We start from the raw sequence: 14,834 nt of genomic DNA on the forward strand, positions 1-14,834 counted from the left end.
AAATGTGTCATTACTTTCATCTGTGCTTTTTTTTTTTCTCCTGAGACGGAGTCTTGCCCTGTCACCCAAGCCGGAGTGCAGTGACACAACCTCAGCTCACTGCAACCTCTGCCTCCCAGGTTCAAGCGATTCTCCTGCCTCCTCAAGCTACTCAGCCTCCTGAGTAGCTGGGATTACAGGCACCCACCACCATGCCCAGCTAATTTTTTTGCATTTTTAGTACAGACAGGATTTCACCATGTTGACCAGGCTGGTTTCAAAGTCCTGACCTCAAGTGATCCACCTGCCTTGGCCTCCCAAAGTGCTAAGATTACACACGTGAGTCACTGTGCCCAGCCTAATCTGTGCTTTTAATTCAACTCTACTTTAAAACACAAAAACAGAAAACTTGTTTAAGTGTATCTAGATATATAATCTCTGCATATTAACATAAAAGGAATAAATACAGTGACATCTGAGCTACTGCTCCTACTATTTTATTATAACTGTTAAATACAGACTCTCAGAATTCTATCTTATACAATAGAAGCCTCTTTGACCTAGTAAAGTGAAATATAAATCCTAAGGGACTTACTATTTAAAGCAGATGATGTATAATGTTGCCCGGCTGTCTGGGAAGAAATAACTTTGTTAAAATCTAAAGTCTTAAGTCTATGGAAAGTGGGCATGAATTACATATTTCTCATTTACAGTCATTCTTCTTGGCTGTCATGATTGTGAACTATCCTGACCAATATGGCTGAGAAATGTTTGCTGCTAAGCATTTTCCCATTCTGGAGTGTGGGCAAGGCTGCCAAAAACCTTTGGCAATGATCACCTCAGCCTGAAATTACAGTGCTTGCCTTAAATGAAAGAAATTATTTCCTAGGCTAAAACTCCTGAATTGGAAATACGCATGTCAGCAAATAACAAAATATTCAAAAATTTTAAAGAAAGTGAAAATGAGTTTACATACAAGATGGAAGTTCTCTAAAAATCTGTAGTCTTACAAAGGATTCAGTAATGTTTTTAAGTAGTAGTGAAGATTTCATAAGATGTGGAATTTCTCAGCTCAATTTAGATCCAGTGAACTAGACTAATCCAAGCCTCTCTGCCTCCTCCAATCAATTGAATTTCTTGGGAACATTTTTTGACTTAGACAAAAAAATTAAAAGATAAAATGAAAACTTCACTTTACAAAATAAGAGATCAATTCATTAGCTCTGTTAACTTTTGCCCAATTTTCCTCAATAAAATATTTTAAAAGATTACAAAGGTGGCCAGGTGCAGTGGCTCATGCCTGTAATCCCAACACTTTGGGAGGCCAAGGCAGGCGGATCACCTGAGGTCAGGAGTTTGAGACCAGCCTGATCAACATAGTGAAACCCTGTCTCTACTAAATACAAAACATTAGCCAGGTGTGGCAGTGCATGCCTACAATCCCAGCTACTTGGGAGGCTAAGGCAGGAGAATCATTTGAACCCAGGAGATGGAGGTTGCAGTGAGCCAAGATTGAGCCACTGCACTCTAGCCTGGGCAACAAGAGCAAAACTCCATCTCAAAAAACAAAACAAAACAAAAAAGATTACAAAGGTTTCTAAATCTAAATATAATTTCTTCATAGTCACTAGCAACCTAATAACAAACTGTAAGCAACAATTCACATTTCTTTGGTTATTTCAAATTTAAAAGTTAGAGGTGACAGTTGCTTTAAAAAAAAGATTATGGGCATCAAAAGGTTGTTTTAAAAAAAGAGGTTGGTAGAATACTATTTGGGATTAGTACCAGTTTAGTGAACTCTATTTTATTTGATTCAATACAAAGTATTTCAAATGTCCACTTACAGGTAAAGGCACCGACATAACTACATTCCCTCCATAGACAGCAGGTACATAGAGAATACTTGTCCCAGTGTGAGGATCTATTCTTTGAACAGGGCTTGGAGATTTTCCCAAATTTGGATGAGGTCCAAGAGTGGGTGGAGGAGTATATGCTCTAATAGGATTGCCAATAAGTACAGAAGGATTGGGCTGAACTGAAAAATAAACAGAAAAAGGATGCACTCAATAGCTGTACATAGTCATTAGAAAAAATAATTTAAACTATTCAACAGCAAAATATAATTCCCAGGTTTGCCTAAGATATCTTATCATCAAAGAATCATCAGTGTGGAAAAGTAAAGCATATTACAAAAAAATAACCATTTTATAGTGCTCCCTAAAATTAACATGAGTTATACAAAGTATTCCTTCTATAAACTAGCATCATTTTAAATGTTTTCTGAGGAACTCAGGATGTGTCTTCCAAGAGAGTAAGCTATGCACACAATCCTAGTAAACAGTCTTCTGTCTAAAAAAGTATACAACTGTTCAGAATAAAGTTTTGACTTGCAATTTTAACAGAACCACATATCATATGAAAGTTAAGCAATTATTATCTTAAAAGCGTAACTACGCAATATTTAAAATCATTTAAGTAAATTATCTTGAAACTTTTAGGACCTGACATTTGTAGGATATAAATATTTTCTGAAAACTTATGTTGCATAAAATGCTTAAATGTTTTTCCTCAAAACCTCTGTGTATGTACATGAATACCTACAAAATCACCCCTTTTCAGAAATAACGTATCAATGCACTGATAAAACCCTAAGTGATGAAGAATTAAGAGAGGTTCCAAAGTGTGTGTGTGTGTGTGTGTGTGTGTGTGTGTGTGTGTGTCAGGGAGAGAGAGAAAGAGAGAGAGAGAGAAACCATCTCCCCACCCTCCTCTTTCTTGTGATGGGAAAAATATTTTACATCATAAAAGCAAGTTTTCATAGGGTAATTTTCCACTTACCAATTCCATCACTCTGGAAGTGATCATTCTGGGTATGATGAAGACCTCTCCCCTTTAAAAAAAAACACAAATGTATGACAATTTAAGCATGTTTAATATTAGAAAACAATAATCATTTTCCTAACCATATGTAAATTAACGTATACATCAATAATTAAAATCTAAAAATTGTGAGTCTATAATTAATAACCATTAGACTGCTTTGAGTCAATTTTCTTTTTAAACATAGGTCACAGCCATCTCAAATAATATTGCTGGGCCTAAAGTTTTCTCAGTTTCAAATTAAAGGTATCTAAAATTCCTTTTTTAAAAACATTTTTCATTAAAATGAAATATGCAATCAACATGACTTAAAATTCTATTCCTTGGCAGGAACAGAATTGCAGTTTCTCTATACATTTTGCAACAAATCACAAGAAGTTGTTTTTCAAAGGAAAAATGTTAATCTTCAATTCCTGAGGATGAGAACCTTTAAAGCAGTAAAAAGAACGTAAATATGGCTTGGGATTTATAATATTTTGAGAATAATTCATGGTATATTAAAGTACATTTACTTCAAAAAAACAAAAAACAGAAAAAGGGGCCCGGTCATCATTTGCTTGTGAGAGAATCCAGTTCATTGTTAGAGAGCAATTTGGCAATACATATCAACAGCATCAAAAATGTACATACGCTAACCCAGTAATTGCAATTCCAGAAATTTATCCAAATGAAGTAATCATGAATTTGGGCACAGAGAGCATGGTTTATGTGTGTCATAAATGTTAACAATCTACATGCCCATCAGTGAAGGATTTATTAAATAAGTAATAGCAAATTCACATAATGGTGTATTTAGCCTACATTTGGGCAGAAACAATATTTGAAGAGACAATGGTTCTGAATTTCTGTATTAAAAAAAAAAAATCCTCTCTTCCCATGGGCTAAAAGTAACACATACCAAGCCAACTGAGGAAAAGTAGCATATTATGCAACTTACCCTTAGGCACATACAAACTTGAAAATTTGTAAATTACATCTGAAAACTAAAGACACGATTATGTCTACAGTAGGAAGAAAAATTCATTCCTGACCAAAGCAAAAATATAATGATATTTGACTTAGCTACTTATCTGTTAGAAAGAGCAAATATTCAGATCAGCAGTGAACACTGAAGGTTTAAGGTCAATTGGTTATGAGTGAGGAAGGGCAGCTAAAGTCAGAAAGTCATTAAAAAAAAAAGTCTCATAAAATCAGAAAAAAGATCCCCCCCCCCAAAAAAAATCATACTCAGTCCATTAACCTCAAGAGAAAGATGGTTCACAGTGACTGGCTCCAGCTATATGAAGAAAAAACTTCTGAGGAATAGAGAAGTGATAAGAAAAGCATACAGAAAAAAAGAGAAAAAGGCAAACATCAAGACGGCAGAAGTAGATGAGAAGCAGGAGCAATTAGAAGAGACAAGAGCAGCCAGTAGCACACACATTGACAGAAGAAAGGAGAGCCAGTGACACAGACAGCAGATAAGGCAGTTCCAAAAGGGTGACAAACCATTTAGATTTCTTATCCTCCAGATCAATCACTAATTTGCTAATGACTCAACAAGCAGGGACAACTGCTTAGCATGTGGAGGAAACACAGCAATTTAGTCAGAGTGTGGCAGGCAGAATGGCCCCTGCAAAGAGGCCCATATCCTAATCCCTGGCTCCTGTGAATATTTTATGTGGCAAATGGGACTCTGTGAATATTAATTAAAGTTACAGATTTAAAATAGGGAGATTATCCTGGATCACCTGGGTGAGCCCAATCTAATCACATGAGCCCTAAAAGCAGAGAAATTTCTCTGGTTGGAGTAAGGGAGACACAGCAGAAGAGGAAGTAAGAGAGATTCTCAGGGAGAGGAGGATTCAATGCACCATTGCTGGCTCTGAGATGTAAGGGACACAGTTGAGAACTGGTACAAAGCCTCTAGAAGTTACGTATGATTCCTAGCTGACAGTCACCAAGGAAACAAGGACATTAGTCCTATAACCACAGGGAACTGGATTCTACCAACAACCTGCCTTATCTTGGAAGGAGATTCTTTCCAGAGCTTCCAGATAAGAGCCCAGAAAGTCAATACCTTGATGTCGGCCTTGAGAAGCCCAGAGCGAAGAAGTCAACCAAGCCAGTCCAGATATCTGACTCATAAAATTGCCAGATAATCCGTTTGTGTTAAATTACTATTGTTTGTGCTTATTCACTATAGTAGCAACAGGAAACTAATAAAAACAGTAACCATAATCTAGGGTAATCCTATACTGTAAAGCTGGAAGCACACCAAACAATATATATCAGCACTATGGGTGCTGTGTAGTATACTAAATAAAAAAAGCAAATTGGGGCCTATGCAGTAAAAAGACAGTGGCATATCTATAAGTATAATTCAGCATTCTACACGGTTCAATACAGGATACAATCCTCCAGTCACTGTAATTTGTATTTTGATTTAGCAAGAAGCAATAGAACAGTAAATTTACTTAGTTTATATAAAATATACAGTGTTTGGTAGCTTATACACAAAATAATAATGTAGCAGGCCAGGCGCAGTGGCTCAAGCCTGTAATCCCAGCACTTTGGGAAGCCAAAGTGGGCAGATCACTTGAAGTCAGGAGTTTGAGACCAGCCAGGCCAACATGGCGAAACCCTGTCTTACTAAAAAACATATTAAAAAAAAAATTAGCCGGATGTGGTGGCCCTTGCCTGTAGTCCCAGCTACTCAGGAGGCTGAGGCAGGAAGACTGCATGAGCCCAGGAGGTGGAGGTTGCAGTGATCCCAGATTGTGCCACTGCACTCCAGCCTGGGCAACAGAGACCCTTTCTCAAAAAAAAAAAAAATTTTTTTTAATTTTTTTAAAGGAAGCTCAAAACTGACATACTCTTTTAATTCTTATCAGTAACTTTAGTATGCTGATGATTATAAATATAAAACAAAAACACCTGGAACAAATACTAAACATGCCAGTCTCAGAACTTTCTTTTCTAGATGGTAACCGCAAGCATTTTTTTCAGGCACTCTAGCAAACAAGCCAGCTGTCTCTGTTCAAAATAGCTATAGTTCAAAAGTGGAAATGACCTTGACACCCCTGCTCCACTCCCTCTGATTGGAATGCTTCTCTACAAGAAAAATGGGTCAAAATCAATTGAAGTCATCTTCAAGAAGTCAGTCAAATTTCTTTACTCTGTCAAATACCACTTCAAATGAATCAGTCATCAGTAAAGGTTCAGAATTATTTTCTGTATATAAATATAGTTATAATGTTATTCCTTATAAAGAATATAAGGACATGTTTTAATAACTGTGATAAATTTTTTAAACTTCGTTGTTTTATTCACATCTCACTATAACAACTCTATCAGTAGAGAGGATTAGAAGGTTATTTTATATAAATGATACCAGGAGTTATCGGGTATTAAAAATTGTTTGAGAATGATTATAACATTAAGCATGGCTAAACACCATACTGTATTTTCACTTACATGTCCAAACTAAACAAGTTCCTTGCAGAAACTGCTTGCCGCCAAATGTAACCTTCAATTCCAACACTTAAAGTAACTTGCAGCCCAATAAACCTTTGGCACTTCTGCGCTGTTTTCTCCCTTTAACCTCTTCAATTTCATTAACAGAGGCTTTACCTTGGGTGGTGATTGCTGCTGTTTGTTGGTACTTCCTGAATGCTGCAGTCTTAGAGCCCGGGGGATAAATTCAGGTGCCAGTGGATTCAACACGTATGTCTTCTTTAGTTCTAAAGCCTCTAACTGAGCTTTGATCTGTTCGAAAGTGATTCCATGTAGGCTATTGTTTTCATGACACAGGGCAATAAACCGTTCCCAAAATTTCCTACCAAAAGGATTTAGAAGATAAGTTTACAATTCAATGGATGAGATCACTGAATGTAAGTAACTAAAGATAATTTCATATTCCACCCCAACCCCAAATCCTTAAACCCAACAGTCATCTGACTATGACTGAGATACAATCTTTCTACCAGATCACAAGACTCCAGAAGTTTGATTTTGAAAATATAGTCATACCCTGTATTATAGTACATATAAAACAGGCTCTCCATTAATTTTGGTTCGTCAATGCAAGTAATATGGTCAATGCTCACCTATCCACACTAATTCAAAATGATGTTTTTTATTACCCACAGATTTCCAAACTGATGCCAACTCATTTCAAAGAAAATATGTACTCTAGACATAGTTACTACATACATATATATATATATACACTATATATAAAATTCAACATAATATAATTATAATTTATATACATATGCATACATACATATACATGTATATATACACACACATATACACACATGTATGTCTTTCTCTGTGTGTGTGTATGTATGTGTGTGTGTGTATTTGAATTATAAGGCCAAAGTAGCCCACTGTTAGATGACTAAGAAAAGCCAACTCAGGACATAAATTTGAGCCACAAAGTAGATAATCCTTATGAGGATTCTTAAGAAATAACCAGCTATCCTATATTTTTCTCTTAATTAACAGATGCTTGTTACAAGCACAACTTACACTATGATGTGTTAAATGAATTATGAAAAATATAGGAAGTTGGAATGCTAATTTTAATGTTATTCATTTCTTAATCAAATTAGTAAGTACTAAAGAAGAAAAATACATTCAAAACTTGTTGCATTTGTATGCTGTTGTTCCTAGAGGTTAGAAAATTGATTTCTAAATATTAAAATTATTAAATACATATTACAAAAGACAATATAAAAAGTTTTTACATTTTAAATGACTATTATAAATATGCATACCTATGTTTAAAAGAGAGGTTCAAATAATGTTTTATTATGCTATAAAAGATATGTGATATGGTTTCTTCCCAAGTTGGTATTCTTGTGTCCACGTGGACAGCAGGTAATCAAGTTGGCTTAAAGAAGCATAAATGAAAAGGTTTATATTATAAAAGTTAGTATATAAATGGGAATTGGGTTATTAATATATTCATAAAACTTTGCAGAGTTTAATTTCAAATTATGCTTCTCTTACATATGCCTTCTATCCATCTTTCCTCGTTTCTTGAAGATGAGTTTAAGGAATGAATCGAGATATTGGAGATTCAGAAGGCAGGAGGGTGGGAGGGGGTAAGGAATGAAAAACTATCTGTTGGGTACAGTCTACACTATTCAGGTGAGGGGAACACTAACAGCCCAGATTTGATTACTATACAATTTATCCATGTAACCAAAAACCACTTGTACCCATAAAGCTGTTGAAAAAAAAATTTAGTAAGAAAAAGTAAAAAATTTTAAATGGAATAAACAAAAAATAAAGAAATTAGTTCAGAAAAAATTTTAGACCTAAACAACAGAAAAAGTAAAAATGAAACATTAAATACTTACTTCTGACCAGAAGACTAAGGCTAACAAGACATCACACAGTTACTGGAAATGTGTGTTGCCAAGAAATGCACACTGAAAAGCTGTCCTTTATTTTTAAGAATCCCACTGAGGAATTATGATTTTTTTCTCATCATAACATGAGAAAATATAAGAAAGGATTATCTTATATAGCACTCGGGATCTAAAATCCATCAACTTTCCCACCCTTTAATAAGAACAGCCACAATATTCACCTGCATGAATATTTATCAATACAATTCTACTACATACTATATTCAAAAGAAAGTTCTTTTTAGTCTAATTGATAAAGTATCAGTTTCATAGAGTGGCATTTCATGTTTGTGTTGGACTTCAAAACAAAGCAAAACACCAAGAAGAATGGATTGACTTTTACTTTGTCTAGTTCAGTTTTTTGTTTTGTTTAGAGACAGGGTCATGTTCTGTCACTCAGACTAAAGTGCAGGAGGGCAGTGGCACGATCATAGCTCACTATAACCTTGAACTCCTTGGCTAAAGCCTCCCACCTCAGCCTCCAGAGTAGCTGGGACTAAAGGTGTGTGCCACCACACCTGGCTAATTTTTTTAATTTTTTTTTTTATAGAGATGGGGTCTTGCTATGATGCCAGGGCTGGTTTCAAACTCCTGGCCTCAAGTAATCCTCCCTCCTTGGCCTCACAAAGTGTTAAGATAATGGGCATGAGCTACTGCACTCGGCCTTTAGCTCAATTTTTAATATCAATTTCTTATTACATTTTTCATTTCCAGCTTACATAGCCAAAATGCTAGAACTTGCTCTATTTTTAAGCTACCTTTAAAAATTCCATACCCTGTTCCTGTATCACCTCACTGACCTTGACTGCAATGAACAGAATTTGAAGTAACATTGAGTTAAGCAGAATCTTCAAACAACCTCATACTTCACAAAAAGCTAGAGACAGTCTGCCTACAAGAAGATTCCAGGGATTTCAAAGAAGTAGTCTTCGAGTTAAAGTATATCAATTTAGAAGTAACATTAAGTACTTACTATAAGTTAATCAAGTTAAACTGGTTCCAAAAGTGACCTGAAATTTGCATGTTAAATCTGACTCTTTTTTTTTTTGGCACATTGATATAGCAAAATGGTAAAGCATATGGATTCTAGAACTAGCCTGAAATCTTGACTCTGTCATTCAGTAGCTGTGTGAACTCCTGCAGATTACGTAACCTCTCTTTATACCTCAGTTTCCTCATGTGCAAAGTGGGCACCAGCACTACTATTATTATCATTCCTTATTATTGAAAAGACATTTGTGTCTCACCTCTAAACTTTCAGGGAAATACTTCTTTCCTTCAAAAATTCTTAGTTTTAAAGCTAAAATTTTTCCTTTTTTCTCTTTACGTTGGCCCTTGAACTCCCCAATATCTTACTGAAGTACAATATATAAAATTATGAATCATTTCTGAATATAACTGAAAGATCATGTTAGAATGAGGACAAGAATTCACCACTATGGTTATCTAAAGGCTTCATCAATTCTCAGCCCCCTCCCTAAAATGTTAATATAATATCCTGTCAACCATTTTTTTAGTACTATTGGTTTAAAGACCCAAGTGTGTATTACACTGTAATATAATCTTAGGCATTTCAAAGGATGTAACCTTATTTTTAATCACTGCCTGAACAACACAAAGTTTGGTTTCCTTTCTGTTAACCTTACTTCTAGGATCACTGATAAAACACTAAAAAAATTGCTTGGTACCCTTAGGTCACAGTGTGTGTGTGTGTGTGTGTGTGTGTGTGTGTGTGTGTGTGTGTGTGTGTGTCTGTACACATATACATACACCTCTACACATACATGAAGTATGTTTATATTTCACAGAGTAAATAAAATGTGCTAATGAAGAAACTCAGCTCAAGAGAAGACCTTCTCCAAACGCCTGGGTTTGAGGAAATGTTAGCACTCTCCTCTTAGCCTCCTGCCATTCCATGCAGATTTATCTGAGCATATCCATCATTTCTGGGAAAGGCAGCATAACCAGAGAGAAGAACGTGGGTTTTGAAGTCAATCTGACATCTGTTTGAGTGAACCACATAATAGCTATGTGACCCTGGGCAACTGAAACTCTCTGAATCAGGCTGCCTATTTAAAATGCAAATAAAATACCCACATTACAGGGTTGTTGGGAGGATGGTTTATGTGTGCAAAGCACATAAACCAGCACCTGGCACAAAGAAAGCTGTCAATAAACAGCAGCCACTCTATTAATACTTGTTAGCTTGGCGAAAGAGAGAGGGAGGATCTTCGCTATATCCATTTCGGATTAACAGAAAAAAATCTGTTTAAAAATACAACAAAAAAGAATATAGAACTGATTGGCTTCTAAACTGGTATAATATACACTGTAAGTATTCCTTAAAAACTTGACTGATATTTGGGATTATATTAGTTTTTGTGAAAATATTAAACGAAAAAAGCAGGAGAACAGTCCTAAAGAACTCAAACTACAAAGAACTCACTCTTCCATTTTCCAGGACGCAAGAATCATGTTATGCCCTCTAAGTTTACTTGTATTATGAGATTAAGTTAACATATAATTAAATTAGTGAGATTAAAGCTTAAATATCCATATGTCCCAACTATCAATTCTTGGGCTATAGCCATAATTAAACTGCACAAATAAAGCAGATAACCAACTCTGCCATGTAACTATGGAATTTACGATTTTTTTTCACTTAACACAATATATTTACTTCCCTGAAAATATTCTGCTTAGCTTATCAATTAATGTGTATTCCTTGACACTTCCTAGCTGAGCAGTAAGAAACAGGCAACAGTAGACTCAGCTTTGAAGTTAAAAATTAGCCCTGGATAATTCTGAGAGCACGGTGTCAGGAAGAATTATTCGCCCATTTGCTCTAAGAAAGTAATGATTTCTGTCAGAGAATGGACAAAAAATGCTGATCTCATGCAATTCACAGTATAATATGACTCTATAAGAAAGGTGTAATTGTTTCTTTAAAAATATTCAGGTTGGTAAATATATTTGGAGTTATTTATAAGGAGAGCCCAAAACTAATGTGGCTTAACACTATTCTTTTTTTAATTTTCTTTGAGACAGGGTCTTCCTCTGTTACCCAGGCTGGAGGGCAGTGGCGTGATCACTATAGCCTCGACCTCCTGGGCTCAAATGATCCTCCCACCTTAGCCTCCTCAGTAGCTGCCACCATAGGCACATGCCACCATACCCAGTTAAATTTTGTAATTTTTGTAGGGACAATGTTTTCCCATGTTGCCCAGGCTGGTCTCAAACTCCTGAGCTCAAGCAATCTGCCCATGTGGGCCTCCCAGAGTGCTGGGATTACAGGTGTGGGCCACTGCGCCTGGCCAGAACACTATTCTTATATCCATTTATTCCCCTAATAGTTTCTAGCTGTTTTCAACATGTCCCAATCTATATACGTGCTTTAATATATTACATTCTAATCAAATTGTATGTGCTGTCTCACTTATCAAATAATAAATATAAGCAAAAATGGTAAAATACCATCAGCAACATTCTAACCAAATATACTTTCAATGACTAGTAAAGTAACTAAAGTAAATTCTTAGAATAGAAGCCAAATTAGTAGACTCCTTGATATACTTGGTTCTTCTCTGTTTGTAACTTAGAATTAAGGTATTCTTGGCCAGGTGTGGTGGTTTACGCCTGTAATCCCAACACTTTGGGAATATGAGGCAGGAGGATCACTTGAGGTTGGGAATTCGAAATCAGCCTGACCAACATGGAGAAATCCCATCTCTACTAAAAATACAAAAAAAAAATTAGTTAGGCATGGTGGCGCATGCCTGTAATCACAGCTACTCGGGACGCTGAGGTAGGAGAATCACTTGAACTCAGTAGGCAGAGCTTGCGGTGAGCCGAGATCATGCCATTGCACTCCAGCCTGGGCAACAAGAAGAAAACTCCATCTTAAAAAAAAAAGAAAAAAAAGATATTCTCCCCCCTCTAATTTTTTGTCATTAGTGACTACAAATGCATGGCAATATATTTTTAAAGTATAAAATTAAAGATGTTACAACAGAATTGTTTATAGATAAATAAGTCACAGACCCTCCAAGCTTTGTTTTTTAAAAAAAATTTTTTTCATAAATTAAAACTCTACTTGATTCCTTTGATGACAGCTTTCCCCTATAAAGGATATTAACTTTTTGAGGGATCTTACATTCTAATACATGAATTTATTCTTACAGATCCCAAAGTCTCCCTTCTCGTAGAATTTTTCTTCCTGCTAGAACACAAAAATAGTTAATAAAGTACTGTCATTATCTATATTGCAAGAAAAAAACCTGATTTAAAGAGTGCCATGTCCTAATAGTTTTGTCTACTTTAATTCTAACATATCAAAAAGAAATAATTACCCAAGGCAGATTCAGGACTATCTACATCCCTTTTTACTATTCTGAACTTCCTATGACAGGTACTAGCATACTTATAAAATTTTAAGTAATCCCTAGTGTATTTCTTTCTTTTTCACAAAAGAATATTATAAATATCTGTTCAAGTGCTTCTTTTTTAATGCGAACACAGTTATTCAATACTCAGAAGGCCAAATCTTCTATTACTGGCTTCGTACAGTTAAAATTCCGATTAACTGGTATAAGTCACAAGCGTATAAAGAAAGATTTTTGTGTGTAGGTTGATATTTTAACCATATTTAGTAGAAATTGTTCCTTAAAACTAAAGTCTAATGAATACTAATGATGCTATCGAAAGACAAGTAATGACTACTTCTAAACCCCTTAACGTTAAGATCTTCTGGATTAACCAGATACAAAGAATTATCTACACTGAGAAACCTTAAGAGAGCAAGACTACAGAAGGAAATTCATCAAAAATTATTACAATAAAGGGGGGAAAGTGAGGCACTAAGGGATACAAAAGTTAATATCCATCAAAGACATATACACACATGAAACCAGCTCAGGATCCTTGCTCTAGTTGTTGCTTCCTCCTGGAGCACTTTTACCCCAGATAGCTTCATACCTTACTCCCTCATTTCCAAAGTCAGCTTCTCAGTGAGGTCTGCTCTTACCATGCTATTGCTTCATACCTTACTCCCTCATTTCCAAAGTCAGCTTCTCAGTGAGGTCTGCTCTCACCATGCTATTTACAATCACAAGCCAGTCTGTCCCATCCCCATCACTCCTAATTCCCCTTAATGTTTTATTTCTTTTCCATTCAACTTACCATGTAAAATACTATATAATACTATATAATATAAAATACTATATAATATTCCTATTTAGTTTATTATAATCTTCCTCTCCTCATCAGTAAACCCCATCAATAAAATGTAAGCCCCACAAGGGCAGAGATCTTTGTCTATTTTGTTCACAGATACATCTTCGGCAGCTAGAAGAGTGCTTAGAAGCTAGAAGGCACTCAGGAAATATCTCTTGAATAATGGCTCAATGAATACACAATTATGCATACAATGAATAGATCCAAAGTAATATGCTTTTGTGTTCCCTTTGGATATCAGGCTATAATAAACCTGATTTTAATTATCCAGAAGGTCATACGAATGTACACATAGGTATACAAATCATGTCACATTTCCCCTTTAGTGTCTCAATCAGTAACACATAATTACCTGCATCTTCCAATAGAGCACAGAGCAATGGGATCACCCACCACAGCAACCAGGGATTGTGCTCTTGTGATGGCAGTATTGAGAAGCTTGTAGTTAGATAAAAAACCATAATCTAAGTCCTCTGTGGAATCTTCCAGAAGTTGCTCTTTCTTTTTAATTGGTGTCTGTTTATGTTTACAAGTATGTCTTGTACGTACTGTGCTAAGAAACAAAACTCTGAACTGCTTTCCTACAAAGAAAATTTTTAAGAAAAGACTTAAGATCGTCATTCTGAACCACTGATATAATAAAAGCATTGCATTTTTTAAAATGTAATTTGTAAATAACAAACATTGGCGAAGATGTGGCAAAACTGAAACCCTTATGCACTGCTGGTGAGAATGTACAATGGTACAGCTGCTGTGGAAAACAATGTCGCAGTTCTTAAAATAATTAAACATAGAATTACCATACGATCCAGTAATTCCATGCTTACGTACATATTCAAAAGAACTGAAAGGAGCCACTCAGATACTGGTATATCCTCGTTCATAGCAGCATTATTCACAATAACCAAAAGGTGGAAGCAACACAAGTAAGTATCCCTGGACAGAGGAATGGATTAACAGAATGTGGAATATACATTCAATAGATTATTCAGCCTCCTAAAGGCACGAAACTCTGAGACATCCTACAACATGAACGAACTTTGAAGGCATTATGCTAAGTGAAATAAACCAGTCATACAAGGACAAATACTATATAATTCCATCTATATGAGGTAGCTAGAATAGTCAAATTCATAGAGAAAGAATGTAGAAGGGTGACTGCCAGGAGAGAAGGAGGAATGGGTCATTTAATGCGTATAGTTTCAGTTTGGAAAGATAAAGTTCTGGAGATGAATGGTGATGACTGTTGCACAATAATGTAAATGAACTTAATGCCACAGAACTTACGTTCATTAAAATGGTAAATTTTATGTTATATATCTTTTACCACCATAAAAAATT

General features: G+C 35.5%; 1 protein-coding gene across 4 annotated transcripts in view; it reads right to left on the minus strand.

Annotated features, from left to right (window-relative positions):
• The window catches only part of HELZ (helicase with zinc finger), a 172,473-nt gene that overhangs the window by 50,188 nt on the left and 107,451 nt on the right, over window positions 1–14,834 (minus strand). For all 4 annotated transcript variants that reach the window (XM_021670872.2, XM_021670873.2, XM_021670871.2 and 1 more), the window contains 4 exons: window positions 13,846–14,074; window positions 6,472–6,676; window positions 2,818–2,869; window positions 1,824–2,014 (listed from right to left, as the gene is read on the minus strand). In XM_021670872.2, the coding sequence (XP_021526547.2) occupies window positions 1,824–2,014; window positions 2,818–2,869; window positions 6,472–6,676; window positions 13,846–14,074 (677 nt within the window). The remainder of the gene's footprint in view (window positions 1–1,823; window positions 2,015–2,817; window positions 2,870–6,471; window positions 6,677–13,845; window positions 14,075–14,834) is intronic.

The sequence above is a fragment of the Aotus nancymaae genome, unplaced genomic scaffold (assembly GCF_030222135.1).
Source record: "Aotus nancymaae isolate 86718 unplaced genomic scaffold, 86718_ANA_hifiasm-v0.15.2.pri h1tg000089l, whole genome shotgun sequence".
Taxonomy (NCBI): domain Eukaryota; kingdom Metazoa; phylum Chordata; class Mammalia; order Primates; family Aotidae; genus Aotus; species Aotus nancymaae.